At 46.5% G+C, this 13,655-nt stretch overlaps 1 protein-coding gene and 1 long non-coding RNA gene across 2 annotated transcripts in view; both read right to left on the bottom strand.

Annotated features, from left to right (window-relative positions):
• Positions 1 to 2,142: 2,142 nt before the first annotated feature.
• On the bottom strand, positions 2,143 to 9,047 carry LOC123511603 (clotting factor G beta subunit-like). The gene is made up of 7 exons (XM_045267628.1): positions 9,034 to 9,047; positions 7,880 to 8,129; positions 7,572 to 7,712; positions 6,723 to 6,841; positions 5,856 to 5,995; positions 3,318 to 3,634; positions 2,143 to 2,675 (listed from the first exon to the last, which is right to left on the bottom strand). The coding sequence occupies exons 1-7, from the start codon at positions 9,045 to 9,047 to the stop codon at positions 2,421 to 2,423; spliced, it is 1,236 nt and encodes a 411-aa protein (XP_045123563.1). The 3' UTR covers positions 2,143 to 2,420.
• A 791-nt stretch (positions 9,048 to 9,838) lies between these two features.
• Positions 9,839 to 13,655, bottom strand: part of LOC123511271 — an 8,086-nt gene continuing 4,269 nt past the window's right edge. Inside the window, exons 2-3 of the long non-coding RNA XR_006676723.1 lie at positions 10,824 to 10,912; positions 9,839 to 9,943 (exon numbers count right to left, since the gene is read on the bottom strand). This is a non-coding gene — a long non-coding RNA (uncharacterized LOC123511271). The remainder of the gene's footprint in view (positions 9,944 to 10,823; positions 10,913 to 13,655) is intronic.

Below are 13,655 nucleotides of genomic sequence, written 5' to 3'. Positions count from 1 at the left end.
CCGAGGCTGTGCCCCGCGTCAACATACCCCAGGATAAGGTTTCAAAAACTGCTTCCTGTGTCATCAGCGAGCCTCGACCACTCCAAGCTAACAAAGAACAGCAGAATGTTAGTGAAGTACAACTCACCGCCATTAAAGAATCGGTGGTCAAGGAAAATCTTGGAACAGTTGAAGCAGAACTGTCCAAGAGAGACGAAGAAATGCCACTGACTAAAAAGATCAACCCAGCTAAGGGTGACTCTCACACATGTGATCAAGAACTGGCCGCAACTGAAGAGCTCCAAGACAAGACCAGGAAAAAAATGACCCCAAATAAACACAAAACGAAACCGGACACTGAAACAGCAAACAGCGACGACAAGGGGCAACTAAAGAAAACGGTAAAGAAACAGAAGAAGACCACTAAGCGCCGCAAACTCGCTAAAACCACGAAAACAAACCACAACGATTCAGAGTCCGATGACGGCATTAACATCATCCTGCCGACCATTGAAGACCAGCGGAGGTTCGCGGAGACAGCATCAAACATCACCAAGGTGCAGAGGTTCCAGAAAATGCTACAGAGGACAGGGCTGGGAGACACCATGTGGAAGTACTATGTGCTGGACTACAGGGAGGTGTGGGCGCGGACAAGCCGAGAACAGGACCAGGGTGTGGGAAGAGACTCCGGCCGCTGGAACTGGCGAGGCAGAGGACGGGGGTTGACCAGAGGGAGAGGTGTGGAGATGGGAAGAGGACATGGATTGGAGGATAGTGGAAGAGGAGAGCATGTGGTGAGTGGAAGGCGCATGCAGATGGGACAAGGACGTGGAGTGGATGTAGGGAGAGGAAGAGGAGTTGGTGTAGCAAGAGGGAATGAGAGGGATAAGGGCAGGTGGTGGGGGTAGAGGAGGGTATTCAGGATGATGGTTCAGAAAAGGGTGTTCGGGAGAATGAAGAAATTGTGTATGAGTGGTTTGTGGAAAGAAAAGTGTAGATGAAAAACTGATGATCTTTGAAGAGGAGTACCGAAGTTTTTTACTGCTGTTATTGTAAAAAAGTATGTATAATTCTTGTTTTTTTTGCCGTTTCATAGACACGATGTTTTCTTTGGTCTAATTGATGTAAAGCTGGAAGTACACCTTACCACTTTTGTAAATATTGACAGGCAATGAAAAAATAAAACTTAAGACAAATAATTCACAACTTTGAGCAATGTCAGTATCCACTCTTCTAAAAGTACCACACCACTTCTCTCCATTGGAGCTTCCTGTACCTGCCCCTGCTTCTGTGCTTCCATCTTCCTGTGACCTGAACTCAAGACAATTATCCCATTCTTTTAGTTGACTCTCTCAGACATACTCGAGGACTGGCATCTGAGTTTTTGTTTAATTGTTTGTGTTGCCCTTGGTCAGATTCCCCCCTCTTACATTAAGATAAAAAAAAAAAAATCACCTTTCTGTCTCCTCATTGTCATAATCCTGGGTTGGTGCCCGGAAATCCTCTCATCACTGGCCTAATCCCTCTCACCAGTCTCATAATCCTTAGCTTGTCTTGGCACACATTTGCATCCTCACAACGATCTTTCAAGGCCACATAATTCACATAAATGATTACTCGTGTTCTCAGAGATCTTTTAACTTAGTGGTGGTTTAAGGTCGTTGTTAGATTGTCACCAGAATCATGAAAATATACTTGAAAACGCCGCTAAGTACTTTTTATGGCATCTTATAAGGATAACAAAGATAGAAACGTGGCTTGAGAACGCAATTTTATTTAAGTTAATAATTATAAACTATTTTCTGTCATACCATTATATTTAGTTTTCTGTGACGAGATACTAAGGTAAACTAGTGTATTTTCTGAGATTCTGCTGTGAGAGATGTAAGCTTGATTCCAGTGCTTGGCCATCCACACTACCTGCCTATCTTTCTTTTCCTTTTTCCATTCTCTGTGTTTCATCCACCTTTACCTCCCTTCCTTCCTATCTTGTTTCTCTTGCTTCTCTTTCTTTCATCCTCTCATTTTCTCCCCCACCATCCCTCCCTCCCCATCTCTCCTTGCCTCACTGCTTTGTCTTTTCCTTTCTTCCATCCTCTTTGTCTCCCTCAGCATTTTTACCTCCCTTCCTCCCTATCTTGTCTTTCTTGCTTCCCTTCCTTTCATCCTCTCACCTTCTCCCCCACCATCCTTCCTTCCCTCTCTCCTTATCTCACTGCTATCTTGCTTTATTTCCTTCTATCTCCCCTGCTAAGCTTCGTGTCTCCCTGTCTCAGTATCTTGTCTTGCTTTCTTTTTTGCATCCTCTCTGCCTTCCTTCCTTCCTCACTATTTCATTCATCTCACCTTCCTTTCCTCTATCCTGTCTCTGTCTCACTACTTTGTCTGTCTCCCTTTCTCCAATCCTCCTTCGCCTCCACTCTCTGCCTTCACTTGACCCGCTATCCTCTGCTACGGTGGGTCTGGTCCGGTACTCTCCTGATCAGTGATGGGCTGGGGACAGAGCTGGACGCGGTACTCTGAGTGGAGGCTTGTACTGTCCCGAGTTGAACCGCCAGCCAGGGAAGGAAGTACCCCACTCGCGTGTACAGGCCCGGCCCCGCATCGCAGCCTTCCCCACGAGAGGACACGCCCACCAGGAAGTGTTTCCCCGTGGTGTCCAGGTCCAGGTAGATAAGAGGCGCCCCGAAGTCACTCTGCAGGTGGAAAAGGAGGATTAGTACTCGGTTAGCTACGTTAGGTTAGGTTAGGTTAAGGTTACGGGAAAGAGTCAAGGTGAAAGACTGCCCAGGTAAATGAAAGACGCTCCGTAGTCACTCTGCAGGTGGAAAGGTAGATTGATAATAGGTTAGGTCCGGTTAGGTTAGATCACTATGAGGTGCATGAGTTCCGGGGTGGTGAGCGCGGCATTGAGGTGACAGACAGACAGCAGGGTTACGACACTCAGGAAGCGGAAGGTGGTAAATCTCTGTAGGACTAGAACCGCCCAGCGTGAAAAGCCGTGCTAGTAAAGGAACAAAGGGAAGCGGGAAGTGCATAATAGAGTGAGAATATTCATGGAGATTGCGTCACCGTGAAAACCCTGAAGAGAGAGAGAGAGAGAGAGAGAGAGAGAGAGAGAGAGAGAGAGAGAGAGAGAGAGAGAGAGAGAGAGAGAGAGGGGGAGGTGTGCATATATAATGATACCAATACAAATACATATACTATCCATTTAAATCTTCACAAATCAGACAACACCCTGACGCTCCATTTGAACCTGGAATAGACACATAAAAGCCAGCACAACACAGGAAACAAGGGCAAATCAACAAAGGCTACAGGGAAACAACATTACAAACCAGGCAAGTCGTGGAGGAGGGTGCTGACGGGGCGGGCGAGCCACACAAATGCCTCCTGTCCACCACCATCGCTGCTGACGAAGTGCGAGGGAAGAAGGCAGGGGCAGTAGAGGAGATCGGGTCAGAGAAGAACCCGACCTTATTGTCTGAGATGAGGGAAGGGGAACTGTAGGCCTTGCGACACTCCCCCAGCCCTATCACCCGCAGCGTGCCGTTCTCCACCGTGGCCCTGCTTCCCCACCCCAGCACCTGCACCTGCTGTCCCACGAACCCGTCCAGGCGGTAAGGGAAGGGCAAACACACAGGCCGGATGTTGTCTGTTGGTGAATCAGGTTAGGTTAGGTCACGCAAGGATGGATGTTTTTTTTTTTTTTTTTTTTTTTTACATTACAAGGGCACTGGCCAAGGGAAAACAAAGTTGGAAAAAAAAAAATCCCGCTGGTTGCCAGGCCCTGTTAAGAGGAATAGTATAAAGAGAAAAAACAAAAAAATCTAAAAGGAGGGTCCAGTTAACGTAAGAGGTGTCTTGACACTCCTCTTTTGAAAGAGTTTAAGTCATAGGCAGGTGGAAATACAGACACAGGTAGAGAGTTCCAGAGTTTACCAGTGTAGGGAATGAAGGAGTGAAGATACTGGTTAACTCTTGCATTAGGAAGATGGACAGAATAGGGATGAGAAGAAGTAGAGAGTCTTGTGCAGCGAGGCCGCAGGAGGGGAAGGCATGCAGTTAGCAAGTTCAGAAGAGCAGACAGCATGAAAACAGCGGTAGAAGACAGATAAAGATGCAACATTGCGGCGGTGACTTAAAGAATCAAGACAGTCAGTTAGAGGAGAAGAGTTGATAAGACGAAAAGCTTTAGATTCCACCTTGTTTAGTAAAGCTGTGTGTGGATCCCCCAGACATGAGAGCCATACTCCATACACGGGCGGATAAGGCCCTTGTACAGAGCAAGCAGCTGGGAGGGAGAGAAAATGGACGAAGACGCCATAGGACACCTAACTTCTTGGAAGCTGATTTAGCAAGAGTAGAGATGTGAAATTTCCAGTTTAGATTTTTAGTGAAGGATAGACCGAGTGTGTTTAATGTAGAGGAGAGGGAAGTTGAGTGTTATTGAAGAAGAGAGGATAGTTGTCTGGAAGGTTATGTCGAGTAGATAGTTGTAGAAATTGAGTTTTTGAGGCATTGAACAAAACCAGGTTTTCTCTGCCCCAATCAGAAACAAGTGAAAGATCAGAAGTTAGGCGTCCTATAGCATCTCGCCTTGAGTCATTTAATTGTTGTTGGGTTGGGCGTCTGTTGAACGCTGTTGAATAATGCAGGGTGGTATCATCAGCATAGGAGTGGATAGGGCATTGAGTCAGATTTAGGAGATCATTGATGAATAATAGAAAGAGAGTGGGTGATAGGACAGAACCCTGTGGAACACCACTGTTGATAGTTTTAGGGAAGAACAGTGACCGTCTACTACAGCAGCAATAGAACGATCGGAAAGGAAACTGGAGATGAAGGTACAGAGAGAAGGATAGAATCCGTAGGAGGGTAGTTTAGAAATTAAAGATTTGTGCCAGACTCTATCGAAGGCTTTCGATATGTCAAGGCCGACAGCAAAGGTTTCACCGAAGTCCCTAAAAGAGGATGACCAAGATTCAGTTAGGAAAGTAAGAAGATCACCAGTAGATCTGCCTTTACGGAAACCATACTGGCAATCAGAGAGAAGGTTGTGAGCTGATAGATGCCTCATTATCTTCCTATTAAGGATAGACTCAAAGGCTTTAGAAAGGCAGGAAATCAAAGCTATAGGGCGGTAGTTAGAAGGATTGGAGTGGTCACCTTTTTAGGGACAGGTTGAATGTGAGCAAACTTCCAGCAAGAAGGATAAATAGAAGTAGAGAGACACAGATGAAAGAGTTTGACCAGGCAGTGAGCGAGTTCGGAAGCACAGTTTTTGAGAACAACAGGAGGGACTCCATCCGGACCGTAAGCCTTCCGAGAATCAAGGCCAGAGAGGGCCAGGAAAACGTCTTTATAAAGAATTTTAATTTTAGGGATGAAGTAGTCAGAGGGTGGAGGAGTAGGAGGAATATGCCCAGAATCATGTGGTAGAAAAGGAAGTGAAGATAAGGAGAAAAAGATGAAGGGGGTAAAAAAGAAAAGGAAAAGGAGGAGGAAGAGGAGGAGGAGGAGGAGGAGCGGGAAGAGGAGAAAATGTTGAGAAAGAGGAGAAAGGATAAAAAAAAAAAAAGAAAAGATTAGCGACACAGAGTAAAACAACCATGAAAGAAGAAGAAGAAGAAGAAGAAGAAGAAAAGAAGAAGAAGAAAAAGAAGAAGAAAAAACAGAAGAAGCAGGAAAAAAACAAAAACAAGCACAAGAAAACTCCCCAAAAGTACGAAAAACTAAAACAAAACAAAAAGAAGAAGAAGAAGAAAAAAGAAGAAGAAGAAGAAGAAACAGAAGAACTAAAACAAAACAAAAACAAAAACAAAAACAAAAGAAAAACCACCACCACCACCACCACCACCACCACCACCACCTACCGGAGAAGGAGACAGGTGTGGCGAGGGTGAGAAGCGCTAGGTCGTTGTCCCTGCTGGCGGCGTGGTAATCGGGATGCACCCACGTCAGGATCGCCCTATCCACGGAAGCCCCAGGCAGGTTCCCCAGGCGCACGTGTGTCCTGGAGGAGGCGCGGGAGGAGGGTGAAGGAGGAGGAGGAGGAGGAGGAGGAGGAGGAGGAAAAGACGAGGAATAGAGGGAGGAGGAAAAGGAGGAGGAGGAAGTTGAGAAGATTGAGGAGGAGGAGGAGAAGGAGGAGGAGGAGGAGGAGGAGGAGGAGAAGGAAAAGGAGGAGAAAAGATAGGAGGAGGAGGAGGAGGAGGAGGAGGAGGAGGAGGAGGAGGAGGAGAAGGAGAGGAGGAAGGAAAAGGAGTGATGTTCAGTAATGCTAGATTCACACACACACACACACACACACACACCCACACACTACGGCCCGGTAGCTCAGTGGTTAGAGCGCTGGCTTCACAAGCCAGGGTACCGGGGTTCGATTCCCCGGCCGGGTGGAGATATTTGGGTGTGTCTCCTTTCACGTGTAGCCCCTGTTCACCTAGCAGTGAGTAGGTACGGGATGTAAATCGAGGAGTTGTGACCTTGTTGTCCCGGTGTGTGGTGTGTGCCTGGTCTCAGGCCTATCCGAAGATCGGAAATAATGAGCTCTGAGCTCGTTCCGTAGGGTAACGTCTTGTCTGTCTCGTCAGAGACTTCAGCAGATCAAACAGTGAAACACACACACACACACACACTAGATAGAAGATATTAGTGACAATGTACTACTTAAAGACTTAAAGAATCCGGTAAAAGAAGAAGATAAACGCACGCATACACGCACGTACGCACACACTCACGGGGCGGGGTTGTGGAGGCAGTGGGCGGCGATAACGACGTGTAGGTAGCTAATGAGGGCACCCCCGCAGACCACCTGGAATCCACCTTTGTCCAGCACGCCCACGCCCACCGCCCACGGCTGTAATGAGGCCACAAGGGCTTTAGAAAGCACTGTCATCATCATCCATTGTTATCGTTATTTGCTTCCTTCAACTGTGATACATACATACATACATGCAAACATATTTAAATGAGGAGGTAAACACACACAGACAGACAGATAGATACACACACACACACACACACACACACACACACAGTGCGTAGTGTAGTGGTTAACACAGTCGACTCACAATCGAGAGGGCCGGGTTCGAGTCCCGGGACGGTGAGACAAATGGGCAAGCCTCTTAATGTGTGGCCCCTGTTCACCTAGCAGTAAATAGGTACGGGATGTAACTCGAGGGGTTGTGGCCTCGCTTTCCCGGTGTGTGGAGTGTGATGTGGTCTCAGTCCTACCCGAAGATCGGTTTATGAGCTCTGAGCTCGCTCCGTAATGGGGAAGACTGGTTGGCGACCGAGGTGAATTACACACACACACACACACACACACACACACTAGGACAAAGGTAACCATAGCAGCACCACGCAATTCACCATACTGCACTGCACCACTGCTATGTAACTCATGCACCACACCTCATCACACCACACCTCATCACACCGCACCACTGCACCACATACCACTCTACGCCACACTGCACACCACGACACAACTCAAAATGATGCAGCAACTATTCCCTTACACACACACACACACACACACACACACACACACACACACACACACACACACACACACACACACACACCGTCGCAGAGCCCGCTTGACTGATGGACCCACACTCATTCTCCGTGGGCAGGATGGGCGGCACTGGGGGCTCCGTGATGGGGGCTCGGGGCTCTGGGACACTGGGGAGGACACATTCTGCGCCCCTGGAATAGTGGGACCTCTATCTGCACCCAGCAAGACCCCCGAGGATGAAGGAGGGCGCTGAGGCTGGAAGAGGACTGGTGGTCTTCTAGTGGTGGTGCTAGTGGTGGTGGTGGTGGTGGTGGTGGTGGTGAAGCGGGTAGCGGGGCGTGGATTGCCTGCCGGGGGGTGGAGAGGGTGGGGTACTGTCTGAGGGAAGCGTGTGGGTATTACTGGGGGGTTTATGAACTCTATATCCTCCTCCTCTTCTTCCTCTTCATTATCCTCCAAGAAACCTCCATGGCCGGGCTGGCGGGCGTTAGGGCGCTGTGAGGGGCGATGGAACCCTCCCATGGCCGGTTGTTGCACGAAGGATATGGAGGAGCTGGGGGTGAGCGGTGGTCCCTGGGGTGGTGGTGCGATGGGGCAACACACGTGAATGACGCCTGGTGTTTGCCTGGGGTGGGGAGGGATGGGTGTGAGTTTCAAGGTGTTGTGTGGGTGTTTGTGTGTCTCTGTGTCTCTGTCTTTCTGTTTGTCTCTGTTTCTGTTTCTCTTTGTCTCTGTCTGTGTTTTTCTGTCTATGTTTTCTGTCTCTGTGTTTCTCTGTCTCTCTCTCTCTCTCTCTCTCTCTCTCTCTCTCTCTCTCTCTCTCTCTCTCTCTCTCTCTCTCTCTCTCTCTCTCTCTCTCTCTCTCTCTCTCTTGCATCACCGGACAGTAAAATTGGGTTCTTTTTATTTTTTTTTCTCTAGTCTTTTTTTTTGCACACACACACACACACACACACACACACACACACACACACACACACACACACACACACACACACACACACACACACACACACACACACACACACACCTGCACACACGTTCCCGGAAGAAGACCAGCACTGTCTTGTTGGAGGTAACTTGACTCAGCAGTGGCACGTACGACTCACACAGGGCGGCGTTACCACACACACCTGCAGACCACCACCACCACCACCACCACCATCATCATCATCATCATCATCATCATCATCATCATCATTATTATTAGTGTGAGGTGACATGGGAAAGAGGACGACGATTACAAGAAGTGTCACGTGTAGGCCTATCAGCATCACCATCAACATCATCATCATCATCATCATCATTAGTGTGAGGTGACATATGGGAAAGATGATGACTGATGACTGATGACTCGAAGCTTCCCTCATTTTTTTATGTTATTTTTAAAGGGCACCTTGTTTCATCTCGTCTGACAGTGCACGCAGGTATGGAAAGGTCACATGCTGAGCCAGACTTTGTGACGAGATGGATAAGAAATGGTATGCATGGTACAGGAAGTGAAAATAAGGATGCTGTTGGTATCTAACCCCTTCAGTACCATGACACGATTTCATATTTATTCTGGTGATTATTTGGTGATTTTATACAGCTTCAGAAACTTATGTGGGAGATTAAAATAGTGAAGACTCTGGCCATTAAACTTCTGACTTCCAAAGACCCTTCCTAATGTTAATAGAATCGTCTAATCATACACAAAACTCATGGTGAAAATGCGTCTCAATACTGAAGGGGTTAAATGTGTTAAGATTGAGGGTAACATCACTAACACCCCAAACATATATATATAATTACTGATTTTTATACTTATGGAAATTGTAAATACATGCACTTTCGTGTTGCAATATGTTTGTAATTATCATATAGTTTTCCTTTTTTTTTCGTTCTTAACCATGATATCTGTTTCTGTTATTTCCTTTCTCTGTATCCCCACCTCCTGTTCTACTGTTCTCCTTGTACCCTTGTTTACTTAACCCCTTCAGTACCATGACGCGTTTCTATGTTCATTCTGCTTACTATATGGTGATTTTATACAGCTTTTAGAAACTCATGTGAGGGATTAAGATCATGAAGACCCTGGCCATTAAGCTTCTGACCTCCATAGACCCTTTCCAGTGTCAATAGAATTATCTAATTGTACTCAAATCTTAAGATAAAAAAAAAGTGCCCCAGTACTGAAGGGGTTAAGTACCTTTTTGTCAATAAAGTGTTAATCTGTTCAAAGATACAGTACTTCTGCTAAATGGCCGGTCTCTGCAGCCAGGTCTATGCACACACCAGCACTGCAGATCACCTCTCTCTCTCTCTCTCTCTCTCTCTCTCTCTCTCTCTCTCTCTCTGGCTGCTTCTCAGGCGTCGTGCAGGACCTACTGATGGTGCCCGAGCGAGTCAGAAGTTCATTGGGCTGCGTGAGAAGGTCCTCGAGGTTGAAGTCGACAGCTGAGGACAAGATCAAGATTATAGACCGATTTTTGACGAGGGAGTGAAAGATTGTGTGGGTTTAGGGGTGTGGGATGGAGAGGAGGAAAGGAGATAAGAGGTATATGCAGGGTTCAAGGGCGGTGGTAGTAATAGTAGTAGTAGTAGTAGTAGTAGTAGTAGTAGTAGTAGTAGTAGTAGTAGTAGTAGGAAGAGGAGGAGGAGGAGGAGGAAGACGAGAAGGAGAAGTAGTTGTAGTATGTTATTAGAGAAACACACACACACACACACACACACACACACACACACACACACACACACACACACACACACACACACACACACACACACACACACACACACACACACACACACAGAGAGAGAGAGAGAGAGAGAGAGAGAGAGAGAGAGAGAGAGAGAGAGAGAGAGAGAGAGAGACAGACAGACAGACGGACACAAAGGGACAGAAAGAATAATTAGAAGATTTACCAGTAGAAGAAAATAAAGAAAAAGAAAGACAAAAAATAGGAAACAAGAAAAATCTGAAAATAAAATTGAGTGAAAGAAGAACAAAATAAGTAGGAAGATGAAGAAGGATACAGAGAGCAGAGAGAAGAGGAGGAGGAGGAGGAGGAGGAGGAGGAGGAGGAGGAGGAGGAGGAGGAGGAGGAGGAAGGCATCATTTAGTTACCTGTGTGTGGGGAAATCCCGGGCAATCCTCAGGTGTGGAGTACGTAAGAGAGAGAGAGAGAGAGAGAGAGAGAGAGAGAGAGAGAGAGAGAGAGAGAGAGAGAGAGAGAGAGAGAGAGAGAGAGAGAGAGAGAAAATGTGTATATGTGTGTGTGTGTGTGTGTGTGTGTGTGTGTGTGTGTGTGTGTGTGTGTGTGTGTGGCTTACGTACCCTGAGCGTGTGTTGTGGGCGTGAAAGAGGCACCAGCAGGGCACACCACGCCCACACCGCCGCCTTCACCACTCCCCCGTTCATTCTAACTGCAATGGAAACGACTAATGAGACAGAAAACAATACCAGAGAGAGAGAGAGAGAGAGAGAGAGAGAGAGAGAGCGGCTTTCCACCAGTTAGCGTGACACAAGTTCGGAACACACTAATGGGCGAGACTAGGGCGGCGCCTCGTCTAGATAGGAACATCCGTAGGGCGTTACACTAGTAGGAGTCAGGAGTCACGACCTCTCTCTCTCTCTCTCTCTCTCTCTCTCTCTCTCTCTCTCTCTCTCTCTCTCTCTCTGGTACTGCTAATTGTTTATCGTCTTAGTGAGAGAATTAATGAAGTAGTACCACGTTCCTTCATCAATCTCATAATGAAAAGCGCCTCTCGTGATCTTACCCTCATAAAAAAAAATTCTCTTTCTCTCTCTCTCTCTCTCTCTCTCTCTCTCTCTCTCTCTCTCTCTCTCTCTCTCTCTCTCTCTCTCTCTCTCTCTCTCTCTCTCTCTCTCTCTCTCTCTCTCTCTCTCTCTCTCTCTCTCTCTCTCTCTCTCATCATTCTCTTTCACAATATCCTTTCCATGTGGGCCCTCCCTTCCACTAGTCGCGTCAAGGTGTTCAGGATATCAGGAAATAAGGAAAAATGACAATAATTTTACAGAGGCCATACACAGAAGAAGAAGAAGAAGCTGAAAATATTAAAGGACAATTGCCTTTTGAAAATCAAGAGATACAAGAGAAGGAAATGGCGTACGAAATGTGGAAAAAAAGAGAGAAAAAGTCAGCGAAAGAACTTGTTAGAAGGAGCAGAGTAAGAAGATAGATACAATAAGAAGGAGGCGCCAATATAAAGGCAAAGCTTCCCCAATTACACCTAGCCTAACTAACCTAACCTAACCTAACCTAACCTAACCTAATCTAACCTAACCTGACCTAACCTAACTGGACCTGACCTTTTTGGGATGGACCACAACACATGTCACTGTTGCTGAGAAAGGAGCAACACACACCACACCTTCACCTAACGCCTTCCCTTGTGTACAGGTGTGTGTGTGTGTGTACAGGTGTGATGCGTACAGGTAATACATAGACGTTTGTTCTCGATGCTCTCAGTATAGGCATCCGTGTCTAAGGATAGGCCTAAGGGATTGTAAGATGTAGGATTTATTTTCTGCTGTGTGTGTGTGAGTGTTCGGTGATCTATGCTGGCGGAGGTAGGATTGGGGGGGTTAGAAGGGAGGGGGAGGAAGGGGTTACCGGAAACGTGTAGGTATAGGCAGGAAGCAACGTTATCACACACACACACACACACACACACACACACACACACACACACACACACCATGCATTTACCAACAAGAGTGAAAGCGTCGTTGTATTGCTAGGGAGGTCATGAGTATTTGTGTCTGCTGTGAGATAAATGGATTAAAAATATTTGTTCTATAATATCTCCCGTTTTCTTCTAGTGACGAGGTGCGTTTTCTGAAATGCACTGCGCTCTCACCATCGCTTCCATTCAAAGGCTCCAGCTGAAGATACTCGTGTTTTTAAGAGTATTTTAATGGTTTTGGTGATGGGTTAGTAAGATTTCTAGTTTATTAAAAAGAGAAACTGTCTTGAAAATCCTCTTGTCTCTGTGGCCTTGGAAAATTGTCACAGTGAGAGGGGAAAGCGTATCTGAATATGGATATTAGTCACTCCTGCTGGTGGCGCTGAGGGTGGTGACGGTGGGTAGGGGTGTTCCTGTGGCGGGGTTGGGGGAGGCTTGGCGAGACACTATATTCTCTTCCGTTCCGTTTTGTTCTGTTCCACTTCGTTCCGTAATAGATCAGTTCATAAGGCACAGATTTTCCAACACACTTCCTCTTCTCTCTCTCTCTCTCTCTCTCTCTCTCTCTCTCTCTCTCTCTCTCTCTCTCTTTTCTTCTCTCTCTTTTCCAGCACACTCCTCTTCTCTCCTCTCTTTTCTCTTCTTTTCTCTTCTCTCCTCTTTTCTCTCTTTTCCAGCACATTCCCTGTTTTCTTTTCTCTCGTTTCTTCTCTTCTCTTCTCTCATTTTCTAACACTACCTCTTCTCTTCTTTTCTCTTCTCTTCTCTTCTCTCTCTCACTCTTCTTCTTTCCCTTTCCAACACACTCCCTCTTCTCTTCTCTTCTTTTTCTTGTGTTTCTTATTCTCTCTCTCTCTCTCTCTTCATCAACTCCTTACCTTTTTTTATCTATTCACTTCCTTTGTCATTCATTGGCGTGTTGAACGAGCACACATAATTTTATCATTAATTTCTTATCGTTCCTCTTTAGTTTCCTTGAGTTTCCTTATTTTTCTCTCATGTTTTCCTTTTTTGTCTCCTTCAAAAATCTTGCATTTCAAATCATTCACTTTCTTCATCAGTCATTGGCGTGTTGGCTACATAGATACGATTTTCTTTGCTTATCTTATCACTCTATTTAGCTTGTTCTCCTTGTGGCAGTGTGGTGTGGTGTGGTGTGGTGTGGTGTGGTGTGGTGTGGTGTGGTATGGTGTGGTGTGGTGTGGAGGTCACGCTGTCCTCTGCACGCTGCAACACACACACACACACACACACACACACACACACACACACACACACACAATGTCACCTTAAAAACCTTGCATGTGTCTCTTTCTCTTCCTCTCTAGTGAACGAGTGTGGAAATTTCTCTTCCCTCTCTATCCCTTTCCCTCTCTCTCTCTCTCTCTCTCTCTCTCTCTCTCTCTCTCTCTCTCTCTCTCTCTCTCTCTCTCTCTCTCTCTCTCTCTCTGTCTCTCTG

Source organism: Portunus trituberculatus, chromosome 31 (genome assembly GCF_017591435.1).
Source record: "Portunus trituberculatus isolate SZX2019 chromosome 31, ASM1759143v1, whole genome shotgun sequence".
Lineage (NCBI taxonomy): Eukaryota > Metazoa > Arthropoda > Malacostraca > Decapoda > Portunidae > Portunus > Portunus trituberculatus.
The sequence above is the reverse complement of the archived record's forward strand: the minus strand, read 5'-3'. Positions and strand labels throughout refer to the sequence as shown.

Excerpts from the sequence above, each read along its gene's own strand:
- LOC123511603 (XM_045267628.1), bottom strand. Across the intron at positions 6,842-7,571 it reads GTCAAGCGGGCTCTGCGACG|CCGTGGGCGGTGGGCGTGGG; the intron begins GTGTGTGTGTGT and ends GCCTCATTACAG. Across the intron at positions 2,676-3,317 it reads CCTCCTCCACGACTTGCCTG|AGTGACTTCGGGGCGCCTCT; the intron begins GTTTGTAATGTT and ends TTCCACCTGCAG.